Raw genomic sequence first — 14,525 nt, 5'->3', positions numbered from 1 at the left:
TAGGCCCTCTCCTTGACCATACAGTGCCTGAGGTACAGGCATATATCTAGGATCTGGGGCCTTAAGTAGTTAAACGATCTTCCAATTGTCATGCACTGCTGCCTATACCCAAAGGTAGCGGGCTGGTGCCAGCCCTAGGAGTCACATTCCAGCACTATTGGGGAAGGGTGTTAAGGGGGGGCACACAGGGGAGAAAAAAAGTAAGAAGGCATTTTCAGCAGAAAGGGGAATAAGTAGGGGCCTTCAGCTTGTAGCAGGAACCGTGAGAGTTTAAGCTTCTGGAATGTGTTGGAGATACAGAGCATTGCAGGACAGAGGGGAAGAAAAAAAGAGTACTCCTAAGAAAGAAAAGGGAGGTGAGCCAAAGACTAAAATGGAGGAGAGAGGAAAACCAGCAGAGAACTCAAGAGTAGTGAGTCTAGGAACAGAAAGGAGAAGACCAGACAGCAAGCAAACAGGCAACTTGATGGGAGAAAGTATAAAAATACATTGGGGGAGGGGAGGGAAGATCTCACACTGTTCTCTCACCTTTCCCCTTCCCTGTGTCTGTTTCTTCCCCCTTTCCTCCAATGAATGTGAGTGTGATAGGGAAGGAAGTGTTAATGACTCAAAACTCTCCCATGCACACCTCCCAGTCAACCCACAACCCTTAAAGGTCATTTTATTTAAGAGTTCTATCAGTCAAAAGTTTGGAACTGCCAGATTAAGGTTGCATGGGCAATATTAATTTGCAACCCCTTTTGTGTATGCATTAGGATGCTGTCTTTAATTACATGACCACATATTCTCAAGAGGACCTTGCCTCATTCAGTAGTACAGGTTGAATTTTGAAGGGGAAGGGAGGAAATTATGTGGCCCTGGAAACCTTAACTCTGGTACATTTTAAACTTTGTAACCTAAGCAAAAAACCTTTCAATTTTTTGTAAATACTATTTATAGGAATCCTCTGAAAGTGCTGTCCAAGCAGCTGTTGCCTATTGAACACTTTAGGCCAGAAAGCAAACAATGCTGTCTGTATTGCCTACCTGCAAATTTGTTGGCTCAGCTGATTTTGGCCAGAATAATGGAGATAACACTCCTACTCTTGGGAAAAAAACTAGTTTTAGTAACCACAAGGGTTCAGGATCTCTATTTTATCTCTCAACTTGTCTTTAGCATTATATGAAGAGTACCACCTGAATTTCCACCCCTTCCCTCAGCATCTAAACAGTCATGGTCAACAGTTAAGATAAATAAGCTTCATTAAGTATTTAGTTTATTGAATTACACTATAGCATGCCCGCCACTGAAGTGTATTACACATTTTACAGTTGACTGAAGAAACAAGTTTAAGCTGTCAAGTCTCCTTGAAGATGATCTGCAAAATAAGAAAAACACGAGTTAATATATTTGGACAATCCTAGCTCTCAGAAGTAAAAACATTAGGATGTATGAATTCAAACAGAGAGGAAAAGTGTTTATGCCAGTAGTTTAGTCTAGAGAAATTTCCCACTATGATTTCCTCATGGCTTATTAAGACACTGCATGTGGTAAATAAAACTGAAACATGGAACAAATCAAGAGCTACAAAATAAGATCTGGAACAGCCTTCAAGATTCATTATGTACACAGCATTGATAAATGCACAAGTGTATGATGGAAAAAATAAGACATCTTACTAAGTACTGTAGCAAGAAGCCTAAAAAAGAAAGGAATGCAACAGAGGAAACAAATGAATGCAGGTGGATTACCTGGAAAGGAAGAAATCCATGTTTGTTAAATTACTTCTCTGTATTAAACTAAACACCCTCAATCTCAATCCTTCACAGCTGCGCTCTATGACAAGAGTCATGCAAGACCGTAGCACCAGAACATCTATATTGTATGTCCCCATTACCACAGTATCTGAGCACCTCACAGCCTGTGTGTTTATCCTTAACACGCCTGTGAGGAAGGACTATTATCCCCATTTTACAGATGGAGAATGGAAGTACTATGGGCTTGATCCACAAAACAACTTGGTGGTACCTAAATGTTGGACTGAGGCATTTAAATTCCTCAATATCCCCGCTCAGTTACCACCTAACTCTGTAGGTCCCCTAGGTACCTAAAAATCTGCCAGTGAGCATTCACACAGCTGCCTAGGTCTAGATGCCTAGCATATGCCTAAACCCCAGCAGAATCCTCAAACTAGCTCTCTTACATGCAGGGCCCTATCCAATAGGCACTCAGACTAAACCCACCCAAAATAGCTAGAGGAGCCAACGTTCCCCCTTATAACTTTTAGTCTTTCGATTAGGGCACTCACACAAGCTGTAGGACACCCAGGCTCATTTGCTACCCTAACCCCAGGGGGGAAAGGGATTTGAACTCTGGTATCCCCAGGAGAGTGCCCTAACCACTGGGTTGGGGTATTCGGCAGCAGGTCTCAATCTCTCTTGTAGAAGCTGTTCCACTGTGTATAAATACTTAAATATGAGCTGAGCAAAGGCAGAGATTCAGAGACCTGCCCCAGAATACCCCACGGCACAGTGGTTAGGGCACTCTCCAGAGATGACAAAGACCAGAATTCAAACCTCCCTTCTCCAAATCAGGCAGACAGGGGAATTGAACCCAGATCTGCAACAGCCTGGGTAAGAGTGGCTCCACTGCTGACACTATTTTTGGGGGGAGGAGGGGGCATGGGGGGAAAGGAGGACACACAGGAGGCGGCAAGAAAGAGATTACACACCTAACTTCCAGGGAGGGTTCATTCATGGCTGTGAATGCAAATGGAGAGAGGAGCCTCTCTCCAAACCAGACCTAGTCACCTGTCTTTGAGGAACGGGGTTTAGGTCTCCTCAGCATTTTCTTTTGGGTACCTTCAGCAGCTCCCCACACAGCATGCTGGTTTTTCTAGGTCTCATTCTTAGGCATCTAACTCTTTTCATGCATTATAAAACATCCTAGGTGCCTACCTTGGGGCTGTGGATTCCACCCGGTAGCAACACACCCAAAAGTCAAGCATTGCAAGACTCAGCACTGCAGTGCTGAAAGCTCTTTGAAGTGCTAGTCCTACCTCTTTGCCCTATGTCATGCATAAGTTTATAGCGGAGCAGGGATTTGAACCTCAGTCTCTCAAGTCCTATGCTAATCACTGATCTACTTCCTCTTTGGTAACTGCAAGAAACATTCCAAAAACAGCAGGTTAAAAGCAGTAGTATTAGCCCTAAAATTGGGGAGAAGGGATGGGGGGAAACAAGAGGATTTTCAGAGTCTATTTTTAAGTTAGTCAGTCCAAACCACTGGATTTGCTGCAGTATTAGATATAGTCTAACACATCTTCAGCATGGATCACGAAAGCCTATGACAAATTTTCTATTTACTTATCCAGACCTTCAACAGGTTGGTATTAGTACAGTTCCTACAAGACAGGTGTCCATAGCAAAAATAGCATCAAAACTGAACCTTCATCCAGTTTCATATATATATTTGGAGGGGCTGGGAGATCTCCCCATTCACTATATAGGCAGAAAGTGCAGGTGCAATCTTCCACAGATGTCAGAAGCAGCAATGTTAAATTATATCTCCTCTTTCCCCCTCCTTCTGATTTACCTAGATCAGTGGTTCTCAAACTTTTGTATTAGTGACCCCTTTCAAATAGCAAGCCTGAGTGTGAGCCCCCTTATAAATATATAAAAAAGCATTTTTAATTTAACACTATTATAAATGCTGGAGGCAAAGCAGGGTTTGTGGTGGAGGCTCACAGCTTGTGACCGTTCCCCCCGCCCCCATGTAATAACCTTGTGACCCCTGAGCGGTCCCAACCACCAGTTTGAGAACCCCTGACCTAGGCAGTCATATGCACCCTACAATCACTGTAGGTCCCAACCAGCTTCTCTCCTACTGCAGAAGTTGAGGATATTTTTGCATTACATCTCCACATCTGTTGATAATTCTTCTAATGCTCTACCTAAGCACAGTTACAGATTAAGATTATAGTATTTGTGCCACTCTCTCTCAACTAATGCCACTGGGTAAATGATGAGGAAAGGATAATCCCAAAATCCCTTTAAAGCCTTGAGCTAGTTAATGTTTCACAGTTCTAACAAACAGGTGCACTCAACCTGGTCAGAGAAAGACTTTTGTACATTGGTTGCATACTGGAATGCGTACAGTGTCTTGGTGTAATCAAGAGTTTCTTTTAGCTCTGTTTGCACAGCAAAGCTCTGTTCTTAGTTTCAATTAAAGAGTTTTAAACTTGTAAGTTTGTTGGCAGTAGTGTTTCAGTTGATTTTCCTCCCATACTTAGATCTGACATTCTTGCCAGATAGCTTTTCAAAACACCCTGAAGAAGGCCACCTGACCAAAGCATTGGTGATGTAAGTGCCTGAAAAAGTTAGTTTACATAAACATACATTAGCAGTATTCTTTATTATGATCTTAAACTGAAGGTAGGAGTACAAAGGTAAAGTGATCCCTATGTTATTTACCACACTCTTACATGTTCCTAAAAACATGCAGAATTTCCATTGGGAGGAAGAATAAAAGGATGGTCAATAATCCCATTATTAGTTTACACTACTCTGTTTTGCATTTTTACTTTACAACTATATGAGAAGCATCCATCATCCTTCGTTTGTTATACCAGAACCAGCTGCTATCTGATGTTATGTTTGTGTGTGGAAGCAAGACAAACATTAACACCATTAAGTCCAGTACTTGACCTGTTCATTTAACAAGTAACAAACTGAATGAGACTAGAAGTCAAACCCTAGTTGGCCAGGATAATTTAGAAAGATAAATCATCATGTGATGATCACAGTGAACATTCCTGAGCACCGAAAGAATGGAGAAGCCATTGCCCTTGGTCAGTCTTTGAAGAAGTAGTTTTAAGAGAAATGGAAGAAAGTTGTCAATGAAGAAATCAATCTCAGTTTCATATCCCATATCCCAATTCTTCATCGAGTGTCTTCCTTTTTGAGATAGGGTTACCATAACTGCACACTATTGCAAGTTAGGGTGAACCACTGATTTATATAATATTTTCTACTCCCTATGCATCTTAACATTTTGCTTTTTTGACAACTGCACATCACGCAGAGATGAGGATGATGCCAAGTCCATTCCTTAAGTTAATACTGTTAATTTATTAGCCCCAAAGGGTGTATAAGTAGTTCAATTTTTCCCCTCAATATGCAATACTTTGCATTTATCATCACTGGCCCTAATGATATAGTAACAAAAGAAACATTATCTGTAGTTCCCACTGAGACCCTTTTTCCTTTTCTAAACTTCAGGAACTCTCACCTCCATTTAACTGGAAGCCAATTTAAGGGTAGAACTTGATCAAAAAAATCAAAATGGGAAGTTTCCAGTGTATCAATGTAAACAGAAGTTAGTGAGATCAGTTTGATGTAAGGCATTTTATTATTACCTACATATGCTGCTTATGAGTTTTTGGGTTGTACACTTTCAAACACACCAGCTTCCCTCATGGCCTCAAAGTCCTTCATGGAATCATAGTTTTTATAGAAGTCTGCATATGCTTGTTTTCTGGGTTCAGACACGCCGTACTGAAATGCAAAAAGGTAGAGAATTAAGTTTTAAGGAGTAGAAAAATTTGTGTAACAGATGCAGAAAGCTTGTAATTCACTTGGTGGTGCCGTATCACCTGATACAAGACTACTGCAATCTCAAAAAAGCTGTCTTTAGTTCAGCACAGAACAGTTAGATATTAGCAGGTTACAGCAATACTTTTATTCAGATTTAGATCCTGAACTATTTAATGGATGGGAAAACAAATGTTTAGTGTTGTTTCATCTAAAAATTGGAACCAGATTTACAAACAGCATTACTAAATTTTCAGGACACCAGTAAATTTATTCTTCCTTGTCAGATAACGTGCAGAAGTCCAAGTGATCATCTTCTCTCAAAAAATTGTCACCAACTGGTCATGGTTCTATTCTTAAAGGATTTAGAAATAAACTTTTAATATGCCCATGGACAATCACACAGTTAAGTGAATTAGGGATGCCCTTTTATCTATCGTTCCTACTAAAACTGAGTTACAGTTAGAACAATTCTGTAAGGTTATAAAAGGCGGAAAGGGGGCTGCCAAAGCAAATAGCCAAAGTGATGCACCCACTTTGGCCACATCTACACTAAGAAAAAGGTGGGTTCACACTCATTAATTAACACACAATTAAATCCTAGAGAAGACAAGGCAGTTTAATATTAACATGGTACTTAACTTCACACATATGAACACTACAAATTGCTTTGTCTTCACTAAGATTTTACCTTGTGCTAATTACCATGTGTTCACATATAAGGTGAGAACATCCGCCACCTTTTTCCTAGTATGAACACACCCTTGTGCTCCATGCTGTGGTTCATTTGTTTTGATAGAATCTTTTAGTCAACCGAATGGCCATATAAATCTGGGAGCTCCTTGAGGAATCATCTGATTGGGCACAGCAGTGGCAAAGGGCAAGATACCATACATGAATTTCTTTACCCATCCCCACCTTCCTCAAATTCTATACCAGCTGTGAGCATAGCTGGCTAGGAAAGGAGAGAAGACAATTGACAATATTCACAGACCAGGGGCATATTCTGCAGGTATTTTAAACTGATGTAAATCTAGACGAATGCCAGAGGTCAGTGGAGTTATACACCTGTACATTTGCAGGATTTGGCCATGTATGCACATAATTAAGGGACCAGTGGATGAAGACTAGTCCTCCCACACATACCCCTTCAGTTCAACGAAGTGTGCCAAAGCAAGGAACAAGAGTGTAGGAAACTAACTGCTCTTATGTGAGGAGCTTGGCTCTTCACACAGAAGACCCAGGTGGAAAAAGCACAAAACTGAGATTTATACCCTATCTGCATTCCCAGTTTTTGTAGTGTGCTCTTTGTACATACCCAAAAATCTGACCCTATATTTTTTTTTAAAAGATTGCCCCACCACATATGCTCCAGGTTTGTTTAAAAAAAGAGAAGCATTGCAGTGATTAATGATACATCAAGTGTCAGTTTAGTTATGTCCTGGTAAGTTGCTACTTTACTTTAATGGACTCTTTTTCAACTCTCCAAGGGGAGCTGAAGCCTTTGACTGTGCTGGTAACAGAGCTAGGCTTTACTGATGAATAACAGTAATTAAACCTTAATATTTACAGCTATCTTCAGCTAGGGCTTTCTGAAAATTTAAATGTTGCAAGTGACAAAAACGAAGTTTAGTAAGAGACTGGAGGGTCAGTTATTCTATGTACTTAGAAATGAGTTGCTGAATGCGTGTGTTTAGACTGCCTAGGTAATTAATTTTGAGTGAAACTTTTTTTGCAAGATATCACACCTCATCAATCTAGCAAACATTTAGTAATAAAGGCAATCAAGCCATCCTAAGACATAAAAAGTGATAGTTGTGCATTCAGTGTATTAAAGGTATTTAAAGTGTTTAATTACCGCTATTCTGTCTGCACGACTCTTTAGGGTCCCAGAAAGCAAAGCTTCACTCATGTGGCATTGCCCCTAATCCTTAAAGAAAAAGGTCTTCAACCTCACACTTAAGCCAGAGTTCTATTTTTTCACCATGTTGTCCTTATCCCTCCAGAGATATCCTGTATCCACCTTGCCCACTGTACCTTATCAGACAGATTGTCAACAATAATGATAGACGCTCCACTGAGCACATAGGTAGTCTTCTGACCAAAGCATGATATCAAGGCTATTAACAATTCTCTGGCTTTCAATGGTGGCTAAAGATAGTTGAAAAAAGTGGCTCTCAACCTTTATGAGCATCCAGCAGATAATAATTAATACAATAAAAATACTACTTCTATTGCAGCGGCATCTGAAGTCCCTTAAGCACTTTGCAAACACAGAGGAAGACCTCATCTTACAAGAGATCAGTCTAGATGTTTATTTTACACTCTACAACAACTTTACAAAATACTCAGATGCCAATGCGTATGCCAAGAAGGGTTAACCCACTCTAAGAAAGCAGAAACGGCTGAGAGATGTTTGACTCTCCTAAATGAGGGGGATGAGGGATAGCTCAGCGGTTTGAGCATTGGCCTGCTAAACCCAGGGTTGTGAGTTCAATCCTTGAGGGGGCCATTTAGGGAACTGAGGCAAAAACTGGGGATTGGTCCTGCTTTGAGCAAGGGGTTGGACTAGATGACCTCCTGAGGTCTCTTCCAACCCTGATATTCTATGAAATGAAATTAAGTTACACAAGGCAGAGATGACAGGTTTCAGAGTAACAGCCGTGTTAGTCTGTATTCGCAAAAAGAAAAGGGAGTACTTGTGGCACCTTAGAGACTAACCAATTTATCTGAGCATAAGCTTTCGTGAGCTACAGCTCACCGATGAAGTGAGCTGTAGCTCACGAAAGCTTATGCTCAAATAAATTGGTTAGTCTCTAAGGTGCCACAAGTACTCCTTTTCTTTTTACAAGGCAGAGAGTTTGCCCATCTTGCTTAGCTAAGAGTTTCAAAGACCATCACTCTGTTGATAACTTCATAAGTGGGACCCTCCTCAGGAAGCATCTCTCTCTCCCCTCTTCCCCCTCAATAAATATCCTACATTAAACATAGGCCAGTCCATGAACCAGTTTGAGCACCACCAATTTTAAATTTTTTAGGTCAAACCAGCATGAGCTGCACACAGCACTAGGGCTATGTCTGAACGGCACAAGTAACCTGGGTGATTGCATCCATGTTAACCTACCCTGGGTGTGGGCATCCTAACAGCAAACCCCTACCAGTATTTGTGTCCTCATTCACCCATGTGTGTATGCAGACATATCTCATTGTTCTTAGTTGTGAGATGCCCTAGGATTCTTTCCCACTCAACTGCAGGAAAACTTGACTGTCCTTCAGGAAAAATTGTGGGAAGGCATTGGAGGACTATCTCCTCACTTAAAAGCAGTCTGGATTAAAGTGGAGCCTGTATTCTAACCCCCACCTCCACCAGATAAAATAACCCAGGCTTAAAGCACTTCCAAATCTGGGTCAGATTTTTTTTTTCTTGTATGAACCATGTGGGCTAAAAGCCAGGTAAGAGTTCATGTTAACTGGGCAGTGTAGACATGAATTGTGCAATGCTTGGCTCCTAGGATTAGTCCAAGGTTTGCCAACAACTGCGTGGCCTCGGTCAAGTCACTCAAACTATCAAAGGTTATCTGTAAAATAGGAACAACTCCTCTCAAAGAAGCACCAAAAAGGTTTTACATAGCACTCTGGAGACATGCTCATGAGAAATCCACCACAGCAGTTTTCTCATAAACAGATAAATCAAGTCAAAGTCCTGAACCAGAAGGCTATATAGATTGGTCAAGATGAACTGGGTTCACAGATGTTATTAGACCTCACCTTGTACAAAACTGCACTTCCCAGGGATATAATCATTGCCCCTACAATATGGAATCTCAGCCGTTTGGCCAGGAGGCCTCTCATCTGTGGTTTGGGCAACAGAGTAGATGACATGGTGATGATTTCTCCTAGGAAAGTAATACATTGGAAATTTATTAAGAGATGTACACAGAAAGTTCCTGTCCTAATTGATGCATTTTGTTTTCTATGTATATAACAGACTTGTTAGACTAAACATTTCACAAGAGAATACTAGAGTAGCTTCACAACATATGCAAAATCATCCCCTCCATTAAAATACCTCTTTACAACATCTGAGATGCTTTTTGAGGACAATCTATTTGTAAGAGGAAACTATCAAAACACAACAGACCTTAAATACTTTACATATAATAGACTAGTTGATAAGAGTTTTTCTTTCTACTGTTTATGGTGTCTTATCCACACAATACCCTTCCGTCTCCTATGAAGTCTACTGTCATTTTATATTCCTGAGACAAGTCATACTCAGATTCTTTTAGGCCAGGAACCGTATTTTATTAAGCTAGATAGCATCATGTATGACTAATGCACTAGATTAAAAAAATAAAGGTGAGAGACAACCCTACTGTAAAGTAATACATCTCTTCAACAGGGATTTATTGTGCCATGTACACAGTAGTGCAGCAGACTGTGCACACGGTCGTATGAGACATAGAACTGAATGTAAGGAATTGTCTATACAAGAGTTTTGCCAGTTCAGCTATGCCAGCAAAGCCCTCCAAATGCAGATGCAGTCATGCTCAGATAAAAGTGCTGTTGCTGAAAAAACTCCGTTTGCACCTCGCGGTCTGCCATCTCCTGGCAGGGAACGCAAGGCAGTGGTGGTCTGTGGTCTGTAGGTCAGACCCCCATGGTAACAGAGACCCTACTCCACTGTCCAACTTTATACACATCCCCGGGGATCATACGCAGAGAACTAGGCCAGGGCCCGCCCCTGGCCTGCGGCAGGTGCCTAGGCCACAAACACCAACCGAGTGACAAAATGGGGACAAGATTCACACGGCCCAGGCACGCCCGGGTCAGTACCAGGCCCAGAAGTGACCGAGCCTCCGGGCAACTCTTTCGCACGCGCCCCCCTCGCAGCCTCGTCCTGCTTCCCAGGCCCTTCGCTCGGCCCCTCACTCGCACGATGCGCGGAGGCTGGTAACGGCCGCGCGGCGCCGCAGGCCTCAGGGACACGGAGGTCAGAGGCGGCCGCGGGGGCTCCCGGAGCGCCGGGGCGGGGAAAGGGAGGGGGGAGGGGGAAGAGAAAGGCGGGGGCGCCTGGCTAGCGGACCAGCTCCGGGAGAGCGGGGCGCGGGGAGACGCCACTCACTTCAGCAAAGTACCAAGGTCCTTCCGCACTGAGAGCCGGACACCGACTACGGAACTACAGCCGCGCATGCGCAACACACTGACTAGGCTACGGCAAGCCGCCCGGCTCAAACCGCGAGCCACTAAACTCAGATTCGTATGGGGGTGGGGCTAAGCAACACAGCAGGGGACCACCATGGAGGGGGAGGAAGGAGGGAGTGAGGGAGGGCAAAGGAAAAGCTGTGGGGAGGGAGAGGACAAGCTCCCCTGCTGTGGCTCTGGCTACCCCACCATCTCTCTAGGCAAGGGCATGACAGGAGCCCCACCCCCACCCCGTACTGCTCCTTTTGCAGGAGCCTTCAGTGTGACAGCATCATCCTTGCATGCACATTGCAGTGCGCAACAGTGTCCTGTCCCACTCTGACCAACGATAGCCCCGCCCCGACTGACCAAGGCACCCCCCAACCTGCTCAGACCCACCAACAGTGGCGTCACCCTGACCAGCTCCGACTGGCCGCCCTACTCCAACCAACCGACAACAGCCCTGCCCCAGCTTGCTCCAATCAACCGACAGCAGCCCTGCCATGACCAACCAAGGCCAGCCCTTCCCCGGCCCGCTCCAACTGAAAGACGACAGCCCCGCCCCTTCCGACTGATGACAGCCCCACCCTGACTGATGACAGCCCCTTTCAGACCAACAACAGTCTCATCCCAGCTGGTCCATGATAGCCTCACCCAACCCTGACCAACAGTAGCCCCTCTCCGACCCATGACACCCCATCCCAACTGACTGACAGCCCCACCCCAAGTGACCGATGACAGCCCTGCCCCGACTGACCGATGACACCTCACTCCAACCAACGACAGCCCTACCCTACCCAAACCAACAACAGCCCCACCCTGACCGACCGACCACAGCCCCATCATGACCGATGACAGGCCCATCCCAATCGATGACAGCCCTGTCCCAACTGACTGATGACAGCCCATGTTGCTACCATCCGATGATGGCCCTGCCCTGTCCCGACCAGTGACAGCCTTGTCCCATCTGACTGACAACAGCCCTGGCCTCCCCACTTAGACTGAGAGAGGGGCCTTCAGATGTGGGTGAGCTTGGACCTATCCACCTCCCGGACTTCGATAGATGCCCTCACCATCAATAGCCCCACCCTACTCCACCCCAACAGACAGCAGCCCTGCCTTGACCAACCGACAACAGCCCCTCCCTGACCAGTGACAGCCCTGCTCCAATTGACGACCTCCCCATCCTGCCTTAACCGATGATGGCCCCACCCTGACTGCCCTGACCAATGACAGACCTGCTGCAACCTCCCCAACCGACCAACGACAGCCCCATCTCTGCCTGCTCCGACTAACCAATGACAACTTCATCCTGACCAATGACAGCCCCATCACAATGAACTGATGACAGCTAGCCTGCCCCAACCAACAATAGTTCTGCCTCACCTCAATTGATGACAACCCCGCTGAGACCAACTGATTACAGCCCTGCCCCAGCCTATGACAGCTCCATCCCACCCCAATCAACCAACAACAGCCCTGTCCTGCCCCGAATAAGAGTAGCCCCACCCTGCCCCAACCAATGACATCCCCACTACATTCAATGACAGCCCCGACCAACAACAGCCCCATTCCACCCCAACCAACCAATGACAGCCCAGCCCTGCCCCAAACAACGGAAGCCCCATCTTGCCCCAATTGACGACAGCCCCCCCACACCCGACAATAGCCCCGTCCCACCTCAGCTGACCGACAACAGTCCCCGCCTGTCCAACTGACAACAGCCCCATCTTGACTGACCAACAACAGCCCTTGCTTGTCTGACTGACCACAGACCCGTACCACCCCTCCCAACTGACGACAGCCCGCCCCACCCCACATGACTGACAGATCCATCCCGACCTCCAGACCAACAACAGCCCCCTTCATAAGTAAAAGGCCATCATGTCCAACCCCAGAAAGGCATAGAATCACACCTAGGAGGCAAGCAACATTGTTGTGACACTGCAATAAAGTCCAAATTAGACCCCTGTGCCACCTGGTTGAGCCCTGCACTTCAGGATTGCTGGCATTTTTCTTTCACTTTGAGCAGTGATCTTAGTAGGCCTGTGTACATATGCAGTTGCACAGGGCCCCTTCCATTTAGTCATCCTTGTCAGAAATAAATACTTTCCTCGCTGTTTAGCCAACAAACTAATGCCCCCTGCTCCACTTCCTATCCTATACCAAATGGTGATTCTCACACATCTCCAGAATTGGTGCAAGAGCAGATGGTAGATAAAATGAGATGATTTAGTTCATTGATAAGCATGATTGGTGCAGTCTGTAAATAAAACAAGCACTTTGTTGACGGTTAGCAACTAATAGGAAGATTTTTAAAATAAAGTGATGATTTGCCCATGTTTCCCTTCTAACTACTACCTTAGTCTTCTTTTATGGTCACCCGAAGTAAAGGGGATTTCTTGTCATTACAGGTTTGTGTATTTTTTACCTAAAATCTTCCAACACAACATGTTACCTTGGTCCTGTCAGCAATAACATCACTTTTAAGCAAATCAGCAATTCTATTTAAAAGGAGAATTAGTTAAATGACACTCATGTTGGCCTAAATGTTACCTCATCTAAATTCATGCACTATCCATAATTGTAAATTAAAGTGTAACTAACAAAGCTCTTAATCTTAACCATTTAGCAATTCTTTATATTTCAATATCACAATTCCGTTTGTGTGTATTATCATACCCCCTTAATCCATTTGGGGGCAGAGGATTAAAGAGCACTTTGACTCCAAAATATTGTCAATAGTTTCTTTATCTTCCTTTAGTATGGGTGTTCAGGAGCTCTTTTTCACACAAAGTCCAGCCTTATGGTTGCAAATCATTACAAAAAGCTTCGTTAGTAATTTTCCCTGTGTTGCATTTTGAGGGGAGCCTATATTTTAGGGCCTTAATAATTGTTTGTGCTGCCCCTTCACCTAGCGTTGGTGGCAGCTGCTGCTGCAGTCTAACGTATCAGACGTGGGCACCAATGATACTGCCAAGAATGACCTTGAGCGGATCACTGCGGACTATGTGGCTCTAGGAAGAAGGATAAAGGAGTTGGAGGCGCAAGTGGTGTTCTCGTCCATCCTCCCCGTGGAAGGAAAAGGCCTAGGTAGGGAGCGTCAAATCGTGGAAGTCAACGAATGGCTACGCAGGTGGTGTCGGAGAGAAGGCTTTGGTTTCTTTGACCACGGGATGGTGTTCCATGAAGGAGGAGTGCTGGGCAGAGACGGGCTCCATCTTACAAAGAGAGGGAAGAGCATCTTTGCCAGCAGGCTGGCTAACCTAGTGAGGAGGGCTTTAAACTAGGTTCACCGGGGGAAGGAGACCAAAGCCCTGAGGTAAGTGGGAAAGCGGGATACCGGGAGGAAGCACAGGCAGGAATGTCTGTGAGGGGAGGGCTCCTGCCTCATACTGGCAATGAGGGGCGATCAACAGGTTATCTCAAGTGCTTATATACAAATGCACAAAGCCTTGGAAACAAGCAGGGAGAACTGGAGGTCCTGGTGATGTCAAGGAACTATGACGTGATCGGAATAACAGAGACTTGGTGGGATAACTCACATGACTGGAGTACTGTCATGGATGGTTATAAACTGTTCAGGAAGGACAGGCAGGGCAGAAAAGGTGGGGGAGTAGCCCTGTATGTAAGGGAGCAATATGACTGCTCAGAGCTCCGGTACGAAACTGCAGAAAAACCTGAGTGTCTCTGGATTAAGTTTAGAAGTGTGTGCAACAAGAGTGATGTAGAGGTGGGAGTCTGCTATAGACCACCGGACCAGGGGGATGA

The 14,525-nt window shown here is 44.7% G+C and overlaps 1 protein-coding gene across 2 annotated transcripts; it reads right to left on the bottom strand.

Moving 5' to 3' along the window:
- Positions 1-1,238: 1,238 nt before the first annotated feature.
- COX6C (cytochrome c oxidase subunit 6C) lies at positions 1,239-10,802 on the bottom strand. 2 transcript variants are annotated; one of them, XM_073330459.1, is made up of 4 exons: positions 10,696-10,802; positions 9,339-9,466; positions 5,396-5,534; positions 1,239-1,357 (listed from the first exon to the last, which is right to left on the bottom strand). In XM_073330459.1, the coding sequence occupies exons 2-3, from the start codon at positions 9,450-9,452 to the stop codon at positions 5,409-5,411; spliced, it is 240 nt and encodes a 79-aa protein (XP_073186560.1). In that variant the 5' UTR covers positions 9,453-9,466; positions 10,696-10,802; the 3' UTR covers positions 1,239-1,357; positions 5,396-5,408. The 2 variants fall into 2 exon arrangements, with proteins under 2 accessions (XP_073186560.1, XP_073186562.1); XM_073330461.1 differs by having other exon boundaries at positions 5,400-5,534.
- Between the last annotated feature and the right edge of the window lie 3,723 nt (positions 10,803-14,525).

Source organism: Lepidochelys kempii, chromosome 2 (assembly GCF_965140265.1).
Source record: "Lepidochelys kempii isolate rLepKem1 chromosome 2, rLepKem1.hap2, whole genome shotgun sequence".
Classification (NCBI taxonomy): domain Eukaryota; kingdom Metazoa; phylum Chordata; order Testudines; family Cheloniidae; genus Lepidochelys; species Lepidochelys kempii.
The sequence above is the reverse complement of the archived record's forward strand: the minus strand, read 5'-3'. Positions and strand labels throughout refer to the sequence as shown.